Source organism: Cenococcum geophilum (genome assembly GCF_001692895.1).
Source record: "Cenococcum geophilum 1.58 unplaced genomic scaffold K441scaffold_73, whole genome shotgun sequence".
Lineage (NCBI taxonomy): Eukaryota > Fungi > Ascomycota > Dothideomycetes > Gloniales > Gloniaceae > Cenococcum > Cenococcum geophilum.
In genome coordinates, this window is record NW_027137631.1 from 341,674 (window position 1) to 364,245 (window position 22,572).

The following is a 22,572-nucleotide window of genomic DNA, read 5'->3' on the forward strand; positions in this document are numbered from 1 at the left end:
AAGTACGTAAGTTTTAGTAGTAAGGCAAGATTGCAATAAAATAGACTAAAATGACCGACTACCTATATCTAACTTCTCGTAGAATAGAGCTATAATATTGCTATAATATAGAGGCGATAGAGAAGAAAAAGAGCTTTTAGCTTGTATTATTTTAGAGATAATTAGACATAGAGAAGTATGTAAGGCATAGCAGTAAGGCAAGATTGCGACGAGAAAATGCGACCGATAAGAAAATGCAACTAATAAGAAAATGCGACCAATAAATTACGACCGACGCAACTAACTATATAATATAGCTACGACGTCGTTATTTAATACAATAGATAGAGAAATTAAAGAGCTCCTACCTTATAGTATTTTTATAATAACTAGACGTTATAAAAGGGTTAAGATACGCGTTATAGTGGAAGAGTTATCGCCTAATAAAAAACATTGAGTTCTTATATAAAGGGCGCCCATAAGCTCTTAGACCCTTGGGGAGAAATTCCTCTTAGTGTGATCTGATTGGTCCAGGAGTCTACAGGACTAGGGTAAGGTCCACAAGCGTAGCGCTAGTCCTTCCACGTCGTAGCGCAATTTCTCCCCGGGGGTCTGATTTATGAGATAACGGCAATGAGGGTTGTTTCTCTCACCAAACCTTGTTGAGTTTAGACTGCCCAACGTTGTCTGTCAGCCGCAGCAACATTCGGTTGTGAGGTCGGGCCGAAACGCTAACAACGGACACATTGGCCTTTACCTCAGTGCTCGTGATTCCGTTGGTGCGGATTTTCAATCGGTCCGCAAGCTGACTAACCTCTTCGGGGAAGATGAAATTGGCACTTGCGCTAACACTAAATCGTAGACACTTGAACACGATAAAAAATTGGTCAACGATAATCATACACCCCCTAAATGATACGCGTACACCCCCTTATAGCTACGTTAAAGAAAGGTTACTAAAGGCCTAGTACTAGTCCCGTAAATGCTCTAAAATAACTAACCTTCTTTTCCTTTAATATCCGCTTAGCGGATACTCCAGTTAGCGTTTAGATAGGCGTCACGCGTCCGCCGGTTAACTAGTGCTATATTTATGGTAGGGGCGAGCGATTTAATTGTTAATACATTACCCATTCGGCGGCGCTTACTACTTAACATCCTGGGGGCTAATAGGGTAAACATATTAATCGATTATAGAGCTACTTCTATAGATTAATTTAATAGTATTTCTAAGATAATAGCTATTATAGGGATGTAGATTAATTTCGTTAAAAAAGGTAACTGCTTTATATACAAAATAAGTCGCGTCGCTTAAGAAACGTTAGAAAAGTCCCCTCAGACCATATAATCAACTCTTTAACAAAAAAGGTTAGCGATATCCGCTTGCGGATACAGGCAAAACTCCTTAGTACGATACCGGGTATATAACGATACCATTGGTATTACGATCTACACGCCCTGATTAAGCCTTTTTTGGCGTAATTAACGATAATCTGACTTTTTACGATATCGTTAGGTGCCTCCACTAAAATCGGTATAACCAGTTTTAATTTGTTGGATTTGGCCTTACCTTACCGCAAGTTTAGCTATTAACTTTTATTAAAATCTGTTAAATTAAACCTTAGATTTTACTCTCTATACTTAATTCTACCTTATTAATTATGGGTAGGTCTTGAAATTTTAAGAGGCTACGTCGTTATGGATTCTCTAACTTTAAACGCTAGAAAATACGCACTCTACGCTGGACCTGATCGCGATGTAAAAATAGATAAAGAGGACGCCCAACAACCTTAAATTAAGCTTAATGAGGCGCTAGAGGCCTTACGAACCCTTTAATAGTATAGGGAACAACAGGAAGCTGGTGATAGAGAGGTTATTGTAACTCTATTAAGGCACGATCGTCGAATTTAAGACCGACGGCTTCAAAACACTAAGCAAGTGGTGATTACCTCTTTCTTTGGTAGAGCCAGTCGCCCAATTACGGCTTCGCGTATGTAGATACACAATACATACTACAATTTGATTTTTGGTGTATCTTACATACAAAACCTGAATACAACGATACCATTGATATTACGATACGCTCGGCTGCAGAAGCCATATCGTACTAAGGAGTTTTGCCTGTATCCGTATGTCCGCTAATTGATTCTATGGTCTGAGCTTGCTGAGGTAACGTTGGCCTTTACCTCAGCAAGCTCAGACTCCGGACTTTAGACATTCTGCCGCTGCAATAATATATTGTGGCGCCAACAACGGCCAATAGAAGCACGTCAGAGTGACAGGCGGTGAGGCGATGATGTGCTCTCTTGGCCCGTTATCGGTTCGATTTTTCTTTCGGCAATTGGCACAGAAAACTACTCATTCCCCTTGCTCACTCTCCGCTCCGCTTCTTAAACCGACACCCTCCCCAAACCTTGCGCCTTCTCTCACATTTCCAATTCTTTTCCTCCTACGACTACTCTTGATCCAGCTTCAAACTCCTAAACTCTGTTTCAATACCGCAAACATGGTCAGTGCTAATGGAGTAAACGGTGTGTCGGACAAGAAGGTATCCCTCCCTTCCGAGCCATTTTGACTGATTTACAAAATTGGGCATGCTGACACTCCTTCAGAACACCTTCTTGTTCACCTCCGAGTCTGTGGGTGAGGGCCACCCAGACAAGATCTGGTGAGCTTGACTTTTCGCTCTTTGCCACAAATTCCGAAGCCCCTCAGTTGCTAATCGCTCTTTTCCTGTAGTGATCAGGTTTCAGACGCCATCCTCGATGCCTGCCTCAAGGAGGATCCGTTTTCCAAGGTCGCTTGCGAGACGGCCGCCAAGACCGGCATGATCATGGTCTTCGGTGAGATCACAACAAAGGCCCATCTCGACTACCAAAAGATTATCCGAAACGCCATTAAGGACATCGGCTACGATCACTCCGACAAGGGTTTCGACTACAAGACCTGCAACGTCCTCGTCGCCATTGAGCAACAGTCGCCCGACATTGCTCAGGGTCTTCACTACGATGAGGCTCTTGAGAGACTCGGTGCTGGTGACCAGGGTATCATGTTCGGCTACGCTACTGATGAGACGCCCGAGCTGTTGCCATTGACTCTCCAGCTCGCTCACAAACTCAACCGTGCCATGAAGGAGGCCCGAAATAACGGAAGCCTTCCCTGGCTGCGACCAGACACAAAGACTCAAGTCACCGTTGAGTACAAGCACGATGGTGGTGCTGTCATCCCTCTACGAGTGGACACCGTTGTCGTTAGCGCTCAGCACAGCGAGGACATCTCGACTAAGCAGCTCCGAAAGGAAATCATGGAGGAGATCGTCAAGAAGGTTATCCCCGCTAAGTACCTCGACGACAACACCGTCTATCACGTAAGCATTTTAGTATTTAGCATATTCTTCATATTCGCTAACATTGTTTAGATCCAACCTTCGGGCCTCTTCATCATTGGTGGCCCTCAGGGTGATGCCGGTCTGACTGGCCGTAAGATTATCGTCGATACCTATGGTGGTTGGGGTGCTCATGGTGGTGGTGCCTTCTCCGGCAAGGACTACTCCAAAGTCGACCGCTCGGCTGCCTACCTTGCTCGATGGATCGCCAAGTCGCTTGTCAATGCCAAACTAGCTCGTCGCGCACTCGTCCAGCTCTCCTACGCCATCGGTGTCGCGGAGCCTCTTTCCATCTTCGTTGAGACATACGGCACATCCGACAAATCTTCCGACGAGCTCGTTGAGATAATCAAGAACAACTTTGACCTGAGACCTGGTGTCATCGTCAAGGAGCTCAACCTTACTAACCCAATCTACTTCCAGACGGCCAAGAACGGCCACTTCTCGAACCAAGATTTCGAGTGGGAGAAGCCCAAGCAGCTTATTCTGTAAGCGGCTTGCGGCAACTGTGGATTGAATCAACTTCAACCACATTTATGACATGAATGAAACGCATGTATAGTGGGAATTCGTCTTTCAACAACCGGCGCACGGAGGGATATACCCACGAAAGTTTTCGCATCGCATTTTTCAGGTGCAGAACTTTCAGATTATTCAACATAGAGTCATTTTGAGGCCGCGGAGGCCTTGGAGGTAATACCCACCGCGAAGAAAAGGCATTATTTCATACAAGCGTCGGCGTTTAGGATAAAGTTCAACCTTGGGGAAAAGGCTTGAGCTCTTAGCAAATGTTCTGGATGCAGGTCCATCTCGTGGATAAAAGATTCCACACAACCATTCATAGGAAGCCCCCCTCCCCGGGGGCTCAGATTAATTAAAAACCGTTCACAACCGCCGAGCTACATCCTCCGAGTAGCCGGATGCTATCAATTTTTGCCTATCTGAAGGTCAATGCTTTCTAACAATGGTGATTTGAATTAACACGCTAAGCAAGTGCTGGTCAGGCAGTCCGAAAAGCAGAATGCGGCTCCACTGTCTGTTGCTTATCGCAAATACAAAGGGTCGAGAGAGGGACTGAAGGTTGTCGCTGGAACTGCAGACTCCCGAAGACATGCGCAGTCGCTTCGGTGGCTGGTTCTGTTCAAAGTTGCTTGCTCGTATTGACGCAGCCCCGATTTGATGTCAAATCAGAACATTTGTTTTTTTTCTAATCTTTTGTGTGGCTCACAGCAGATGTTGGCTCAGCCGCTCACAACAACGTCATCGGATGACAACACTGCAATTTATCATCAAGGTGCATGCAACAAACTTTGATAAATACTACGCCTTTGGCACTTTCTCAAAGCTACACCTCTTCTTAATCCTACACGTTCCTAAAGCTTTCCCTCAGTCGCACATCAAAACATTTCCTCTTCAATACTTAACCTCGAACATTCGACGTCATGGATGCACCACCATCATATGAAGCTACTGTCACCGGCTCAAGCTCAACGAATCAACCAAACACTTCCACCACGCAGCATGAATCCCGCAATGGCATCCCTCCTCAAAAACGGCGCAGCATGGAAGACGAGCTTCGACCTCTGCCCGAAGGCTAGTTGCGACAATACGACTCAGAAACCCACCACCAATTCTTCATCGACACCACCGCCTCGCCACCACGCTCAATATGGTCGCACCCCTACGACGACGAGCAATACCTCTCGACCCTCTCGCCCGCCGAGCGCGAAAAAGTAACCCGCCTCCACCGCAGCGTCAGCCTCGCCGACATCGAAGCCGAAAGCAGCGACGACGACACCCACCGCCCGCAGCAGCAGCAGCAGCATGCAGAGCTACCTCCACGCAAATCCCCCAACGACGCCAACGACGCCAACCCAACCGGCATCCACAAGTTCGGCCGCCGCATGAAGGACAAGCTAACGCACTCAACGCACGCGGAGCGCGAGCGCGCCCGGCAGCAGCGCGCCGAGCAGGAGCGCCGCGCCTACGAGGCCCACCTGCGCGCACGCGACGCCATGGCGCGCGCGCTGCGGACGGGCGAGCCGCAGTTCCTGGGCAAGGACACCGACGGCCGCGACGTGTACATCGAGCCGCCGAACGGGCCGGCGGCGGCGGCGCTGCCGAGGGGCGCCTACGGGTATAGTCCGTATGCGCAGGGCGGCGCGTATGCGAATCCGAATGCGCGGTTTGTGAGGCCGGCGCAACCGTATGAGCGGCCGTATGGATATGGGTACGGGGGCGGTTATGGATTTCCTATCGTTGGGGGGTTGTTGGGCGGGGCGTTGTTGGGGGGTTTGTTGTTTTAGGTAGGAGATATATTTAAAGTAGACTTGAGTGCTTTATCAGCAGCCGTCGAATATAAATCAGCAGCCAACAAATATATATCAGCAGCCATCGAATATAAATAAGGAGCCATCGAACATAAATCATCATTGTTGAAGGTATTGACACCAAGATAAGCAAAATCGATAGCACCGGACTACTTAGATTATTAATAGCTATGAAGTAGCCGTTAATTCTTCGTTAATTCTTGGTTAATAGCGGACGAAAGAGCTACGAAATATATCTAAAGCAAACCTAGATGCTTCGTCAGCAGCCTTCATAACTGTCATCGGCAGTCATCGGACATAAGGAGCAGTCTCCGAACATAAGGAGCAGTCTCAGGAGCATGATCATGGCTTTCATCAATAGCACAGGTCAACAGGCAATATCGGGCTTTCCATATTAGTAAAAGCCTATTTCTAGCTTCTGCCTCCTTCAACCCCTTCACGCCTGATACGGAAAACTTCTGCATTTAAGTCGGAGTTACTAGCATTGCTAATGTTGTACTTCAATGTGGCTCCCATGTTGGGGCCTTACCTTCCTTGGCTCGAGCTTGATGATCAGGGCGGACACTTGGCGTCACACCTACCAGCCAAACACCAACTAGGATTACGATACATATCCGCACTATGGCACCAAGCGAGCCATGTAGTGACAATCAGGGCGTCGGATCTGCCCTCTCTCAATTACGCAGTCATGGATAGTTTAAGGGACGACGAGCTGGATGCTCTGCTCTCCTCCCTCCCCAATGTAGACCCCGATTTTTGGTTGGAAGCCAACTCGGGCTTCGATGGCGTCGAAAGCAGCCTTCCGACAACAAATACAACTAATGGGATCTCTGAGTTAGTCTTAGGTGTGGCTCCTTAACTCCGTGAGCCGATACTTATCTAGATCTTACAGGTGGCCTATCACGCCAGTGGACAATATACCGGTCCCAGATCTCTCCCCTTTGGACTCTCAATACATAGAGCAGAATTCAAACTTGGTCGCTTTCCCTGACGGGGACAGCCTTCAGGATAGTATTGCTTTCGCCAATTCACAATGGCCTGATTTCACAGGCCCAGATCTCGCAGACGTATGGGACGTTCTACCGTCCCAATGCCGGTTCGACGACTTCATCGTAGTGCCCGAGCCTTTGGCCTTACCGGAACAGGGTGAAGATGCTACCGGCAGCGAAAGCAACGCGAAGAGACACTGTCGAATACCTCCTGACGCCAAAAGGTTGCTTGAGGAGTCTTTCGAACGACATAAGCACGACCCTTATCTCCAGAAGAGTGATATAAAAGAGCTAGCACAGGCAACCAATCTATCTTTACGCCAAATTCGCACTTTCTTTGCCAATGCCAGGGCCCGGAAGTTGCCTCCGCCACCGTCACTCGGTAATGTCGAATCTGGGCTGGGTGATACCGACGAAGCAAAGAGCGCGCAGACTTCCGGTCCCGAGTTCATAATCAAACCGATCATGGCTAGTAGGGGACAGCCCGTAGCAGCGAAGAAAAGGAGGTGCTTCAGAGACCAAGAATCACAGAAGCTCCTAGCATCTGCGAATATCCATGTTCCCAGACAAACCACACCGCCTCAACAAGATCCTATGGAGCGATTCCTTTCCAGCTCCCCTGAAGACGAGGGGATATCTGAGGATGCTATTCGGAAGGCCGCCGCTTCACTCGATTCAAATGAGATCACAAAACACCCTAGCAACGAGAGAAGATCTTCAAGTAGGGCAGATGCTATGTCCGTGACCGATACCGCGTTCAGCAGTAACTCAGGCTCTGCTTCTTCGCATGCAAGCATCGACTCTATGACAAATCGAGGTCCTCGTAGAGGGCGTAAAAGACAGCGAAACTCAACACTGCAGGAAGCGAAACCCTTTATCAGGAAGCCCTCCCATCCCTATAAAATCTTCCAGTGTACTTTCTGCTCGACGGATTTTGCTCAAAAATACGACTGGCGCCGCCACGAAGAGTCTGTCCATTTCCCACAGCAAGAATGGATCTGCATGCCAGACGGGCCCACCATTCAATCCGACACTGGCGCATCCAACTGCGCCTTCTGTGGCCTCCCAAATCCATCCCCAACCCACTTCGACTCGCGCAACTGTTCTAGCTGCCTTCCAATCCCCCGCTCCGAGCGCACCTTCACACGGAAAGACAAACTCCTCCAACACCTGACCCAAGTCCACAAACAAGCCGTATTCCTACCCCACATAGCAGACTGGTGCCGGCCCATCCAGCGCGACGTCGTCATCGCCTGCGGCATTTGCGGCCTGCGCCTCCAAACCTGGAGCGCCCGCGCCGACCACATCTCCGCCCACTTCGTCGACGGCCACAGCATGGACCTCTGGGTCGGCGCGCCGGGCGGCATCACGCCCTCGAGCGCCTTCCCAGAGGCGCACTCGCTCTCCGCGCAGGGCCTCACGCTCGACAACCCCGCCAGCTCCCCCACAGCAGAATCCCAACACCACCACCACCACCCGTGCTCGCACTGCCCCGCCCGCTTCACCCGCTACATCGACGCCGTCTTCCACGAGCGGCAGGCCCACGCCGTCTACAAGCCGCGCCCGACCGCGCCCGATCGCGACGACGCGATGCCCAAGCCCGGCGTCGCGCAGCGCGGCGGCACGGGGCTGCGCGAGGAGTACCCCACCGTCCTCGGCGCGCAGGTCCGGCGGCGGGCCAAGGGGGCCGAGCCGCGGTTAAAATCCGGCGGGCCGGCGGACGTGGAGGTGGGGAGTCTGGCGCTGGAGGGGTTCAAGCCTGTGCCGCGGGGGGGTGGGAAGGGGGGAGGGGGAGAAGGAGGGAAGGGACGGCTGGCCGCGCTTGTGGCTGGGGAGGGCGGGACGGCGGATGAGGCTGCTGCGGCTTTTGCTCCGGCGTCTGTCGTCCCGGCGTCCTTTGTTGGGGCGCGCCGCACGAAATTGGCTGGCGATGTGCGGCCGGATCTGATGACGGCGAATGGTGCGCCTAAGCCATCGCGCATGACGCTGCCGGGGAGAAATGGGCTGACGCCGCCGCAACAGCCGCTCTGGGGAGCGCGCTCGAAGACGGTATGGGGGCCTTGGGGGCTGTCGTGAATGAGGATGTTTTTCTCTACTTGGATAGATCTAACTATACCTATTCTTTTTCTACACCGCTCCTAAAATACGTCTAGTAGCAATCGAAAGGTGTGAGTTCTTTATAAGGAAGACCGATTTTATTGGATTCATTATTAAACTAGGACATATTAGCATAGAACCAAAGAAAGTAGAAGCTATAGTAAGTTGGTAAGAGCTAGAGAACGTTATACAGTTAAGATCGTTCCTAGGGTTTTGTAATTACTATAGGAGGTTTATCGCGTAATAGTTAAAAAAATATTAAGCTATTTATAAGGTTAATAAAGAAAGAGGAACTATAGATATAGGGCGATAAGTAGAAGAAGCTATTTAAAGAACTTAAGGAACTATTTACCTAAGATCTAATCCTTAAAATCTACTAGCCGAAACTAGAAACGATAGTAGAAACGGACGCATTAGACTTTACACTAGGAGTATACTTATTATAGAAATATTAGAATATATAGCACCTAGTAGTATATTATAGATAATACTACTAAAGCTAATGTAATCGACTACCGGACCTTGCATATTACCCTATTTCACTAGCGTTAGGACTACCCTCGTATGTCTCGGATATGGTTAAAATGACTTATAGGCTTCGGAGTTAGGGGTCTACTTTTATGTATTTATACCACTTGATTTCCATAGATTTACAATCAAGTCGCTCGTTTAATTCCCACACTGCAAAGCTTATAACTAAACTATAATATCTATAATAAGGAGTTATTAGGTATAGTTATAGTACTTAAAGAATAGAGATTATTCTTATAAGGTATAGAAAAGCCATTTATAGTTAAAATAGATTATAAGAACCTAACGGGGTTCTTAATAACTAAAGAACCTTAATAAGAGATAAGTTAGATAGGTAGAAATGCTTATAGAATTCTATTTCGAAATTTAGTATACTAAGGGTACTAAAAATAATAATTCATTGCTTAACGTCCGATTCAGATCCCTATTGGGCCCACGCGGACTACTCCTTATATATGTGGGGAGAAAACTCTATTTAAGAAAACCCCGTGATCCATCTTCCCGCCTTTTAGGACTCGCCTGCGAGGCGCCTGCGAGTCACCTGTGGTGCTCTACTGAAACCGACTACCGGTACCCTGCTGAGATACAGGATGCTGCCTGGAAGGCAGCATCAGCACTACCCTCGTATATCTCGCATACCTCGTATATGGCTAAAATGAGTCATAGATCAAGTCATAGATCCTACGGTTAGGACTCTACATTTGTGTATATAGTTCACCTGATTTCCATAGATTTACAATCAAGTCGCTCGTTTAATACCCACACCGCAAATCTTACATCTACCTTACTTTTTGACCTCCTTGGGAACCACTGCTGCCGTAACAAGCCTACGGACGATTTTTAGTCTATACTATAAGTATTTAGAACTACGTTATATATTCTATTACTAACCCCCGTTATATAAGTTAATAAATATTTCCTTTAGCTATTGCTATTAATTCTATATCTCCGTATATCTATATAAGTCTACTTATAAAACCTTCCTAGCTTAAGAATATATACCGCGCTTTTAAGTTAGTAGTTGTTAACCTATTAGCTTATATCTCTATAAGATAGGGTTTAAGCTATTCTAATATCTAACCCGTTAAGAATAATCCTATATACGCTACTTAATTAATTAGTTTTACTAGCTTAGTTCCTTTATATCTAATCTTTAATTATATCTATATAAGGAATCCTTTTAGCTTATACTTTTCTTCTACGTACCTTTTAGTTAATAGCATCTTAATCCCCTCTCTCTTTATATCCTATAATTATTCTACTAATACTAGGTAGTTATTATCCACTTAAGCTATAAAGTCTTTAAGTTATACTATTATAACTACTTATAAGTCATTATCTTATATACTAGTATCTCCTTCTAACCTTAAGGTAGTTACTACTATAGATAGCGTCGTAGGTACTACTTTAGATAGTATCTTATCTAACTTATTATACTATAGCTAGGTAGTAAATATATAATAAAGCCTTATAGGAAATGCTATGGTAGACTTGTTAATAGGCTAGGTATATAGGTAAATAATAGTTAATAAGGTAAATATAAACTAGCAGAGTGGTTACCTAATAGATTAACTCTAGTTATATTCTAAGATTTACTATGAAGAAAGATCTAAGGTGGGGACTATAGTTCCTTAAATACACAACCCGACCTCTAAGAAATATACTGGGTACGCCGGTACGTTTAATACGTCGCGTTCCCACGTTCCCACATTCCGAACTGACCCCGTGACTCACCGTGCTGCCTTAACCAACCCGTTTCGTGCCTCTTCTCAGTAGTTGCACTACTGCCGATATAAGTTCCGTAACAGTTTAGATCTTTAAGCCGCGCCTTTTAAATCCTTTGTGTCTAATTACTCTCCGGTAATTCGTAGATTTATACCTCTCTAGTTGCTGCGATCTTTAGGTGGTTATACCTAATTAGTCATTTCGAAATATTGCTCCTAATAGCTTTTCTTTATTTTGTAATTTAGCTTTTCTACTAAGCGCGTCTAATCTTGCATTTTTAGTACCCTTTGTAGGCGAGTCCTAAAAGGCGGGGAGATGGATTACGGGGTTTTCTTAAATAGAGTTTTCTCCCCACATGTATATAAGGAGTGGTCCGCGTGGGCCCAATAGGGATCCGAATCGGACGTTAAGCAATGAATTATTATTATAGACTAAAAATAATTAAGGGTACAACGAAGCCTTATAGAAATACTACGATAGACTTATTGTTTTTATTTAAAAATAATAAAAGTTAAAAGTTAAATAACAATTTAATTTATTAATACTATATATAATAGCTTTATTTTTTAAAAGTACTATAAAAGAAGCTTCTCTTATTTTTACGCAAGAGCGGTACATAGTCGCGAAGGATTCTTTCATACCAATTGCTTTTGCCCATCTGCCTCTATTATACCGTCTGGAACTACACTAAGCTCAATAGTCAACGTGATCAGCACAATGGCCGCACCAGCCGCAGTCTTTGTCACATAAAGCCCAATTATAACCATCGCTGTTGCCTTCGCCTAGAGCCCAGTTATGATCACGAAAACCCGAGCCTATCACTGGCGTATTTTCCGAATCACCACGCCCTCTTTCGCATGTTCTCCTTGCCTTCGTCTTTTTTTTTCTTTTAGGTGCTTCTCCTGCTTTCACGAATGCGACAGGAGTGAACCTCAAGCTTGAGTCGGTCGCCGGAAGCTTAGGCGGCGCATCGTCTCTTCTTATCTAAGCTCTGATCAGCTCAAGTACACCACCGTCATTAAGAGAGGTATGATCTTACCCTTGCGCATCTATCTTGGTTTACTTGAAGGCGTAGCCGTTGTAACGCTTGCTCTAAGGGCGACTGCGGAGGTGGACTTGAAGCCTCGTCCAAAGAAAATTGTATTGGATGTGTGGTAGGGCTAATAGTTTGAGGCTCGTTTGCTTGACAGGGTACGTTTTGAAGAACACGGCGATCTAAAGCATGCTTGGAACGTAAGTGCTGTTGCAGGGCATCCAAGCTACAGAATGATAGATTGCAAATGTTACATGACTTAGAACCAGTAGACATAGAAGCATTGTTGCCAGTGTGTTGTTGTAGAGAATGCGTGCTGCCGAACGGCTTTTTACAGGTAGGACATTGGAGTCTCATCGGGAAGAAGTCACTTTTCAAGATCGACAAATGCGTTAGTGGAAAGAAGCGCTAGAGTCAATTTGTTGTCTCCACTTTACCCCACCGTGAGGATGAGCTTCGTTTGATTGGGGAGGAGCGGGCGCACATGGCAGGGTAAACCCTGGGGTGGGTAGCCGGGCTCTCACACGGAGTAATAAGTGGCCGATTCAGGCACAGCCCTTAAGGCCCGTGCCTGTCTTTATTTACCCAAACAACACCCATTTTGGTAGGTCAAAACCGACATCAATATGCCTAAAGCACCTAAAACACATAAATCTCGTAAATCTCGAGCTTAACCCTATACACTACTATCTGCCTTACTATATTTTGAGTATTGATATGTCTTTGTTTGGGGCTTGAGGTCCGTGCCTGAATCGGCCACTTATTACTCCGCGTGAGAGCCGGGTAAACAACGCTATTGCTATATAGCTATGCAGAATGAATGGTGAATTTTGAGAGTACTGCGTTGAAATTCCCCTACGTTATCTCAGTAAGCGACTCAGACGGCAAACCAGACATTAAATCCTCTAATACCTAAATGGTATAGCTTTATAAAACCCCTGCTAGCGTTATTTAACCCCTATCTTTCGGATTCCTGTCTAGTTTGCCGTCTGAGGGCCTTTGGTGCGAAAATATATAAATACCAACTCATTAATCAAACGCGACGCTACTAAAGAGCAATATATCTCCACTAGTTAACTAGTTAACTACTTTAAAAGGTAATCAATTATATTTCAAGGGCCGCTTTATTTATCTATGTACTTATTTATGCATTTTAGCTAATATAAAGTTCTAAAATTATAGGTCGAAATTTCTCGACGCGTCTTATTATGCCGACTCGTGCGCGAATCCTCTCTCGATGCCCCCCTCCCACCCCCCCGAGAGCTTCGATAGAGCTTCGATAGAGCTTCAATAGAGCTTCGAGCAGAGCTTCGAGCAGAGCTTCGAGTAGAGCTTCGAGTAGAGCTTCGATAGAGCCTTGTGGAGAGCCTTAAGTAGAGCTTTAAGCAGAGCGTCATACAGAGCTTTGTATAGAGCTTCTCTATATAGAGCTTGTATTTAGACTTATTTTTTAAAGGCCTTGTAACAACTTTATAAAGAGCTTTGCGCAGGCTTTTGTGCAGACGTTCGTGCAAACGTTTATAGAGACGATAGTGGAGACGTTTATACGGACGATTGTATAGGCGATTGTAGAGCCGTTCGTAGAGATATTCGTGGAGACGATTATAAGACTTCCTAGTATATTAGTGCTGCATATTAGTAGAGCTTTGAGTAGAGCTTTAAGTAGAGCTTCGCATAAGGTTTTTGCAGAGCTAGGGAGGGCAAGCACGCGTCGGTGTCTACTTACTATAAGGAAGAAACTGGCCCGCGCACTATCACATAACCTATCACGTGCATATCGCCGAGCTCAAAGATACTGCCCCCTACTAATATACTCCCATTATAAAAAAGTAATTAATTATGGAGGAGACTGGCCTAACTCAACTCATTAGCTTATTAGGTTAAATAGGTATAGTTAGGGAGTTAAATATACAGGAGAGAGTGTCATACAAATTTGCGAAAATTAAAGTTAAGCCTTACCAAAACTCACACCAAAGGCCCTCAGACGGCAGGGCAGACTTAAGGTCGGTAGATAGCTGATTAGTTAAAAAAAGTGGCGTTTTTTTTAGGTGGAGACTAGTGACACTTTAGTATTAGTGAGTGCGCCTTCGGTCTGCCCTTGCCGTCTGAGTCGCTTACTAAGATAACCCCTACGGCACTTAAAGCCCTGCTAATACACCCTCTCGTCAATTCCGGTGGTTAGCGCAGCCACCTCTGCACGGCCTTTTTGTAGGGGAAGTTTTGGTATTTTTGCTGTTTAAGGGAAAGTTAATAAAACACGCTAACCACCGGAATTGACGAGAGGGTGTATAATCAGTGCGAAGGTTGTTTATGCGCCAAGAACGCCCTCACTACCTGTCGCCCACTTTTGTCAACGCGAAGTGCGTAGGTTAAGGTGAATAGGTAGCCTTCTGTACTCTTCCTGCTTACTAGATTGTCGCCAAATAATACGTCACTTGCCTTTATAAAGATCTAGTTTATTATATTCTCCTTTAAGTACTTAATCGCAAGAGTCTTAGTTTAATTAAGGTAGGCAATTGCCCTTATAGTAGCTGCGTCATAAACTGGTAATGGATTTTATAAGAATTCTAACAGCTTACTTGCTATTCTCGCCACATCTAAATAAGTAATATTGGCTGTATAGAGTATAGATCCAACTTTCCTCTAATAGGCGTAGGTATCCTACTTAGAGGCTTACTCCGGATTAGGCTTAAGTTCCTTAATACCCATTAGTATATATATCTTGCGATAATCTTTAACTTTAAAGCTTATTACAATTTTATTAATATATAAGTCCTAACTGAGCTAGAGCTTCCTATTCTTTTTATCGCGGATAATTTAAATTCCTAAGAACTAGGTAAGGTTACTTAGGTCCTTAATCTCGTACTTTCTTATAAGGTGCTCCTTAAAGGTTTAGAGCTTAAGTAGGTCTTTCTTCCTAAAGGCAGCTATGATATTGTTGACATAGAAGAAGACTATTAGCCAATCGTTTTGATATAGGCAAGGCTTCTCCGCCACTGGCTTTAAGCCTTCCTTTTTTAGCGTTGTTATTAAGTCACCGTGCTATAGCAGAGGTAATCGCCTTAATCCGTAGAGCGCTCTTTGGAGAAGTAGGTACTTGCCCTTAATTAGAAATCTATCTAGATACTTAATATATACGACCTCGTCAATTACGCTATTTGCGAATGTATTGACAGCGTCACTTTGCTAGCAGTTTAGGTCAAATATTATAATAATAGCCATTAAGGCTTTAAATGATCTTGCTGCTAAAGTTACGGCATAGGTGTCCTTATAAACTAACTCTTGTAGATTACCTCGTGCGTAAAGACGAGCTTTAAACCTTATTAAATATCCGTTAATATTAGTCTTATATATAAATACCTAGATAATAGGCACTGTTTTGGTATAGATCGTCTTATTAACGACTTAAAACGTTCCTTAATTTTAAAGGTCCGTGTATTCCTTTCGGGCAGCAGCCTTAAACTCTTCCTTATATTAATGTCTTTAAAGCTCCTTTTAATTTCTAGGCAGCAGTGGGAGCTAATTACGGTATAGCTTTTTATGAAATATAAGCCCTATATTAAAAACTAATCTTTAAGCTGGAAGGCTCTGGTCGGTAATATTAGCAAGAAAGCCTATATAGATCTTTAATCGTCCTTTAAGTCTCTTTCCTTTAACCACGTTTTGCTCTCCTATATCGCCATTAATCTTCTTCTTTAGCTTAGCTTTATTAGTCGGAACTAGGATATAGTGCGGCTTCTTTACTAAGGTATTTAAGGATAGTAGTAGAGGCTCTGGTGAGCTAAGTCGTCTTTAGAGCTTAAATCTTGTTACTTACTACTCTTAATATTAGGCTCTTCCTTATTTCCACCAGATTCCACCTATTATCTCCCTTTGGTGTTAACTTAAATCTCGTCTTAAGTCTTATCGCTTTTATTAGATAACAATTCCAATTCGTCTTAAAGATCCTATATTTAATAGATATTAATAATTTCCAATATTTAGTTAGTTCTAACTTAGAGTATATTTATAAGATCTGGCTATAAGTTATTATAGAGTAACCGCTTATTAAACTTTATATCTCTTGTTCTAATAACCTTTTTCTAACTAGAAATATAGATTTAGAATATATTTGTCGAATTATACCCTACCAGATATCCTATATAGGCCCTTAGCGCGAGCTTGTTTAGGCGTAGGATTTTATATTTAAGAGGGTAGGCCCTACAGCCGTAGACTTGTAGGTGGCCTATATTTAGTTTTGGTGGTGATATACCTATAGCTAACTAGATTCTTTTAAAAGGTATCTACTACCTAAGTCTTCTACTGGGCGTTCGATTAAGTAAATAGGCAGCTGCTTTATAGACTTTAAGATATAGCTCTTCTAGTAGATAAGCCTTAATTCTTATACACTAAGCCTTCTGTATAATTACCCCCCTAGATCGTTCCACTAGACCGTTCTATAATTAAGTATTAGGTGCTAATCTTTTGAGACTAATTCCTCATTTAGCTGCCTATTTCTTAAATTTACCTATAAAAGACGTCTCTCCATCTATGTAGATAATGGCTACCTTAAAGCTATATCGTTGTTTAATAACATTACAATAATTAATAACAATTTGGGTAAGGGACGACTTCTTAGCTATCATCTCTACCTTATTTATTCGCGTTGCGTCGTTAAGGAAGTATACCGCGTACTTATCGCTATTAAATGCAACTATTCCGGGTATTAAGTTAAGGTGGATTTTATAGAAAGGAACTAGCGACCAAGTTAGTAGTCTTCTTAATATCACCTCGTAAGCTTTACTTACTCCACATAATTTACATTCTACTATTATCGGGCCTTTTACAATCGCGCCCGTCACTAACTAAGGTAGTTGCTTAATTGCGTCTTTTCCTATATAGCCCAATCGCTAGTGCTATATATAGCCTTCTGCCTAATTTAATAGAGGCTTTAATAAATGCTTTATTGGCTTTAATTGAGTCGTAAATAAAGCCTTAGGTAAGTCACCTTTTAGCTTATTATATTCGATAGTGTTCTGACTATAGTGGTGGCCATAGTAGGCGTACGTCTCGTTGTCGCCATAGAAGAGAGTGTTCTCTTTATTATTCTAGTAGACTCCCTTATTATTAAGCTTATTAAGACATACTAAGTTAGTATAAAAGCCTAGTATAAAGGCTGCTCCTAAGAGCTATATCTATCTCTTCCCTTTTAGGTTATCAATTGTGAATACAGCTATACTATAGCCTACGATTTCTTCTATATGCGAGCCCGTGTAGATGCGTTTTAATATAGGCTTAATGTCGCTAATGAACCTGGCTCTATCGTTAAAGACGTGTAGGCTGGTTCCTAAGTCAAGAATTATACTATCGCGAAGCTCGTAATTGGAAGCTGTGTTGTTAGATCCTATATAATAAACTGCAAAGTTTCCAGTAGGCCCTTGTAAGCTCTAATTGCTGCCTTTCTTTAGCTTTTTATTGGCTCGATCGTCCTTATTAGCTTAATTATCCTTTTTAATTTACTTAATACGAGCCTTAATTTTAGGCGTCGTATTAGCGATCTTCTTATCTACCTTCTTCTAAATTTTGTTACTTGGTTTAAACCACGATAGGCAAGGAATCGAATCTACGATGTACCAGCACTTATTAAAGTAGTAACGTTTTCCGCATAGGCACTCTAGCGGTGGTCGCCTTTTCTTCTTCTGCTTATCTGCTAACGATTAAGGCTTTAATTTAGGCTTCGAATTCGGTAATTTATCTTTAAAGGTAACTCCGAATGATCCTCCTTATAGGGTCTTACCCTTTTAGGCGAGGTCCGTACAACGGTAGTTTCGGTATATTTTAACCAGTTTAAAGAAGGTAGGAAGCGTCTTTTTCTCCCACTCACGCTTATTAAGCTCGTTCTTCCAATATTCTAACCAGCTTAGTGTAATAGATTTAACTACATATACGAAGTCTTTTACTAAATAATTACTATCTACCTTAGGTAGAGCTTGCTCCTTATACTTAGTATACACCTTCTCCTACTCTTATAACTAGATCTTAAAGTTCTAGTTCTAAGGCGCCTTCTTAAGCCTTACATATTAAGTAGCTATTTAAAGCTTTTAGGCGTAGTTAATTAGAGCAATTCTCTTCTTAAGAGATACTAAGACGTTATAGGTAGTGGTACATTTAAATGTGTAGATAAGGTAGGTACGTAAGATAGAGCTTAGGATATAGCTACGCAACGTATTAAGAGCTAACAGCTGTTTTCTGTATAGCTTTATATTATCCCTATGGTCGGCTTTAAGCGTACGGAGCTCCTCCTTCTCCTCCTTATCTAGGTCCGCAAGCTTCATCTTCCCCTGGCTATTAGTATCCTTAAATAAGGCACGAATAGGTTCTTTAAGCTGTGGCAGATCGGTTTTAGGTGTTAATGGGTCAACATACTTCCAGAGACGATTGTTATTTACTTTTAACTTAATAACCTTAATCTATTCGTCCTAATTATTTAGGCTTATAAGGATAACAGATAATATAATAACGGAAGGGGTTTCTTATTAAGAAGTCATTATGGGTAGTTGTCTATAATTAAGATAATAATTAAAATTAATGGGAATAAAGGCTTTGGAATTAAAGATAATACAGTAAACGGCCTAGGCTTATAACTATTAAACGGACGATCAGGAATAAGAACTCTGTTTATTAAAGAGGGCTCTAGAAGCTCTCTTATATACATCAGGTAAGTCTAAATACAATGACGACGACGTCGTCATGTAGTAGGTCATAGTTAAGAGAAATAGGTAATAAGACGTTTGATGAGACATACGAGCTTAAGATACGAGACAACTGAGACATAGTTCGTATAGACGATCTAGGTCGTCAGACAGTATTACGATGGTAGTAAGGAACTTCGATTCAGGTCGACAGTTGTCTAGCTCTAGGACGGTTATCTAGTTCTGGCAACGGTTGTCTGGTTCTGGCGACGGTTATCTGGTTCTAGTGACAGTTGTCTGGTTTTGGTGATGGTCGTCTAGTTCTAGCGACGGTCGTCTAGTTCTAGCGACGGTCCTCTGCTGGCTGCCGTTCTAGTGCCTCCTAAGGTAGGGAGGATGTAAGGAAGGGGGTAGCTTGGCAGAGGCACGTGTAGAGCCTCCGTACGCAGAGCTTCGCGCAGAGCCTCGTGCAGAGCCTCGTGCAGAGCCTTTGTACGTAGAGCTTCGTGTAGAGCTTCGTGTAGAGCCTCGTGCAAAGCTTCGTGTAGAGCTTCGTGCAGAGCTTCGTGCAGAGCTTTGTGCAGAGCTTCGTGCAGAGCTTCGTGCAAAGCTTCGTGTAGAGCTTCGTGCAGAGCTTCGTGTAGAGCTTCGTGCGGAGCTTCGTGTAGAGCTTCGTGCGGAGCTTCGTGTATGTAGAGCCTCGTGCAGAGCTTCGTGCAGAGCTTCGTGTAGAGCTTCGTGCAGAGCCCCGTGTAGAGCTTCGTGCAGAGCTTCGTGTAGAGCTTCGTGTAGAGCTTCGTGTAGAGCTTCGTGTAGAGCTTCGTGCAGAGCTTCGTGTATGTAGAGCCTCGTGCAGAGCCCCAGTAGTGTTGCTTGAGGGGTGTGCATAGGGTGTTGCTTTGGGGGGGTATCCTGCCAGGAACCTGACAGGACGATCAGGAAATACTAGTTTCCTGTCAGGAGCGCATCAGGATGGTAGGGTCCTGTCAGGAGCCTGTCAGGACGACTAGGATAATCAGGACGTTTAGGACGTTTAGGACGTTCAGGATAATTAGGAAAATCAAAATCCTGCCAGGAGCCTGTCAGGAGCCTGTCAGGACGATCAGGACGATCAGGACGATCAGGACGTTCAGGACATCAGGACGTTCAGGACGTTCAGGACGTTCAGGATGATCAGGAAAATCAAAATCCTGCCAGGAGCCTGCCAGGAGCCTGTCAGGACGATCAGGACCTCCAGGAAAATCAAAATCCTGTCAGGAGGCCTCCAGGATCTTGGCACCCCAACAAAATGCTGATGTAGCACTAGTTGCGAGTTAGCGGAGGTTAGGGTTCTATATATAAAGGTAAGGCTAAGATATGCTGTAAAATCTACTTAGAAAAGCAGTTAGCAGGAGAACGAAGAGGTATATTAAATTAATGATAAAAAAGAAGAAAATCTTAATAATATATTAAAGATACGTCCAAATTAAATGAAGGTTAATAATGGGAAAGTAAGGTATTAAGGAAAAGGAGCAGCTTAATAAGCAAAGGTATTCTTATACTTTACCGTCTAATACCCTTCTAGTAAATAGCCACAACCTTACTAATATAACTCCGCTATAATAGCGTTATTTAAAAGAAAGGAAATATAAGTATAGTTATCTAACCATCACTTCCTTATAAAAACTAAGTACGCGGCTAGGGGAAGGCATTTAAGACGTCAATTAAAGACGTATATAGGTTAGATTATACCTAAAATAATACTATAGTATTAAAGATTAACGTTATAGACGTTCTTGACAATCGTATAATAGCTATAATTACTATTGCGAAATGTCCCTATTGCTAGGTAGTAGAGCTACGCTAAATATATGGTATAGGACTACTAGATTTAAAAGCATATACACTAAATCTTAGGAGACAAGTCTCCTTAATTAACTAATTAATACCTTAACCGTATCTAATAGCCTAAGGGCAAATGTGGGAATAATACGTTAGTAATATAGAGGATTATATAAAACAATTATAGATTATATTTTAATAGTTAAAAGATAACGGTAAGCTAAGGCCCTATATGCTAAGCTATATACTAAATGGTTTTACGAAACTATATTAGGAATACTAAATTACCTATAATACTTATAATTAATTACAGACCGGCATAAAGGCTTAGATGTAAAGTTGTATAAAAATCCTTAAGTTAGTTTAGGTAGTTACTAGTAGGCTTCTAGTAAGCTTCTAGTGGGTTCCTAGTAATCTTTACGTCTTTTCTCCAGTTATGTTTTTCCCTTATTAAGGTTTTTTAGGAGTTTAAAGTAGGGGTTAGATAGATAGATAATATATAGCGGTATACCGACACCTCTCTAATATCTCTCTAAACCCCTTCTAGGACGAGCCCTTATAATCTCCCTACTGTAAAGTAATGGCGATTAGGGCCGACTGTAAGAGGGGGGGGGGGGAATATAAGGGATATTATTGCGGTCACCTTAGGTTGCCCTTAGGACAACCCCCGGACGCCCCTTAAATAGTCGCTGGTTACGTGCTAAAGGCACGTGCCTATAGTATATAGTCTCCATAATCCTAAAGGCCTTACTCCTTAAGGATTTGTCTCTCTTACCAATCTATCCTATTCCACAATCGTGTCCTTATAGCCCCCTGTCTATAAGATCCCCTTACACTAAGCGATTTAAGATAAAAATTTAAAGGTTTTCTATAATAACCTTTTTAGGGGTTACTATAGTGCTAATAGAACCCTTAAGGCTGTTTAAAGGAAATACTTTTAGGATAGAATATTTAAAGAGGTTAAGCACTATATATTAAGATATAATATATGCTAGGGGGTATAAATATCTAGGCATTACCTATACGGCTAGTTATTAGTGCTTCCTATTCTATAGGGACCTATATTAGAATTAATAATAGATTTTATAATAGGCTTACCCCCTACTAAAATAAGAACTAGAGAGGTTATTAACGCTATTTTAGTAATTATTAATAGATATATAAAGTTTTTAAGGTACTTTACTATTATAATAATAATTATAGTAGTAGAGCTAGTAGACATATTTCTAGAATAGTAGCTCTTATTTAGTATACTAAGGGGAATTATATCCGATAGAGGTACCGTATCTAATAGTATATTTTAGTCTTTATTCTATCTCTTATTAAAAATATAGTAAAGAATAAGTACTACCTTTTACCTATAAATAGATAGGCTAATAGAGCGTCTAAATGTGTTACTAAAACACTACCTCCATTACTGTATTAGTTGTTAACAAAATAACTAGATACTATGGTTAGCCTTAGCGCAGCATATATATAATATAAGTATTTATAGTAGTATAAAAATGACCCCTTATAAAGCACTGTTCAGGTTAAAAGTAAATAACCCCTAGAATATTAAGAACATTATTTATAAAAGGGAGGTACTAGTGGCGTCTAAGAGGATTAAGTAAATAAGAATTTATAGAGAAGAACTTAAAAAGTACTATAATAAAAAATATATACTAAAAGAATTTAAGATAAGAGATAAAGTCTTACTATTTATAAAAAATATCTACATAAAACGTACTAAGAAGAAGCTGGATTACTAGTGGCTTAGACCCTTTAAGATAGTTAGGAAAACTAAAGGAAATTAAGCCTATAAATTGGAATTGCTAAAATTATATCTAATATATCCTACATTTTATATTTCCTTACTAAAGCTATACTAGAGAAGAGATAGTGTAGAACCGTCTCTATCTAGCGAAATTAATAGGAAACTAGAATAGAATATAAAAGATAGTATTAGAAGAAGCGCGAATTTTTAGTTATTAGGAAGGATACTCCTATGTGTATAATAGTTAGGAACCTAAGG

At 42.7% G+C, this 22,572-nt stretch overlaps 4 protein-coding genes across 4 annotated transcripts; 3 read left to right on the forward strand and 1 right to left on the reverse strand.

Moving 5' to 3' along the window:
• Nucleotides 1–2,482: 2,482 nt before the first annotated feature.
• On the forward strand, nucleotides 2,483–3,853 carry K441DRAFT_690757 (S-adenosylmethionine synthetase; the record flags this gene model as incomplete). Its single annotated transcript, XM_067652411.1, has 4 exons — nucleotides 2,483–2,524; nucleotides 2,589–2,644; nucleotides 2,716–3,343; nucleotides 3,395–3,853. 4 exons carry the CDS (start codon nucleotides 2,483–2,485, stop codon nucleotides 3,851–3,853), a joined length of 1,185 nt encoding a protein of 394 aa, XP_067497658.1.
• Nucleotides 3,854–4,803: 950 nt separating this feature from the next.
• Nucleotides 4,804–5,667, forward strand: K441DRAFT_690758 (uncharacterized protein; the record flags this gene model as incomplete). The annotated part of the gene is made up of 2 exons (XM_067652412.1): nucleotides 4,804–4,833; nucleotides 4,960–5,667. 2 exons carry the CDS (start codon nucleotides 4,804–4,806, stop codon nucleotides 5,665–5,667), a joined length of 738 nt encoding a protein of 245 aa, XP_067497659.1.
• Nucleotides 5,668–6,154: 487 nt separating this feature from the next.
• Nucleotides 6,155–9,138, forward strand: K441DRAFT_700743 (uncharacterized protein). Its single transcript, XM_067653276.1, has 2 exons — nucleotides 6,155–6,525; nucleotides 6,584–9,138. The coding sequence occupies exons 1-2, from the start codon at nucleotides 6,182–6,184 to the stop codon at nucleotides 8,754–8,756; spliced, it is 2,517 nt and encodes an 838-aa protein (XP_067497660.1). The 5' UTR covers nucleotides 6,155–6,181; the 3' UTR covers nucleotides 8,757–9,138.
• Nucleotides 9,139–11,619: 2,481 nt separating this feature from the next.
• K441DRAFT_669587 (uncharacterized protein) lies at nucleotides 11,620–12,421 on the reverse strand. Its single transcript, XM_067650168.1, has 2 exons — nucleotides 12,073–12,421; nucleotides 11,620–12,017 (listed from the first exon to the last, which is right to left on the reverse strand). Exons 1-2 carry the CDS (start codon nucleotides 12,340–12,342, stop codon nucleotides 11,727–11,729), a joined length of 561 nt encoding a protein of 186 aa, XP_067497661.1. The 5' UTR covers nucleotides 12,343–12,421; the 3' UTR covers nucleotides 11,620–11,726.
• Nucleotides 12,422–22,572: the final 10,151 nt, after the last annotated feature.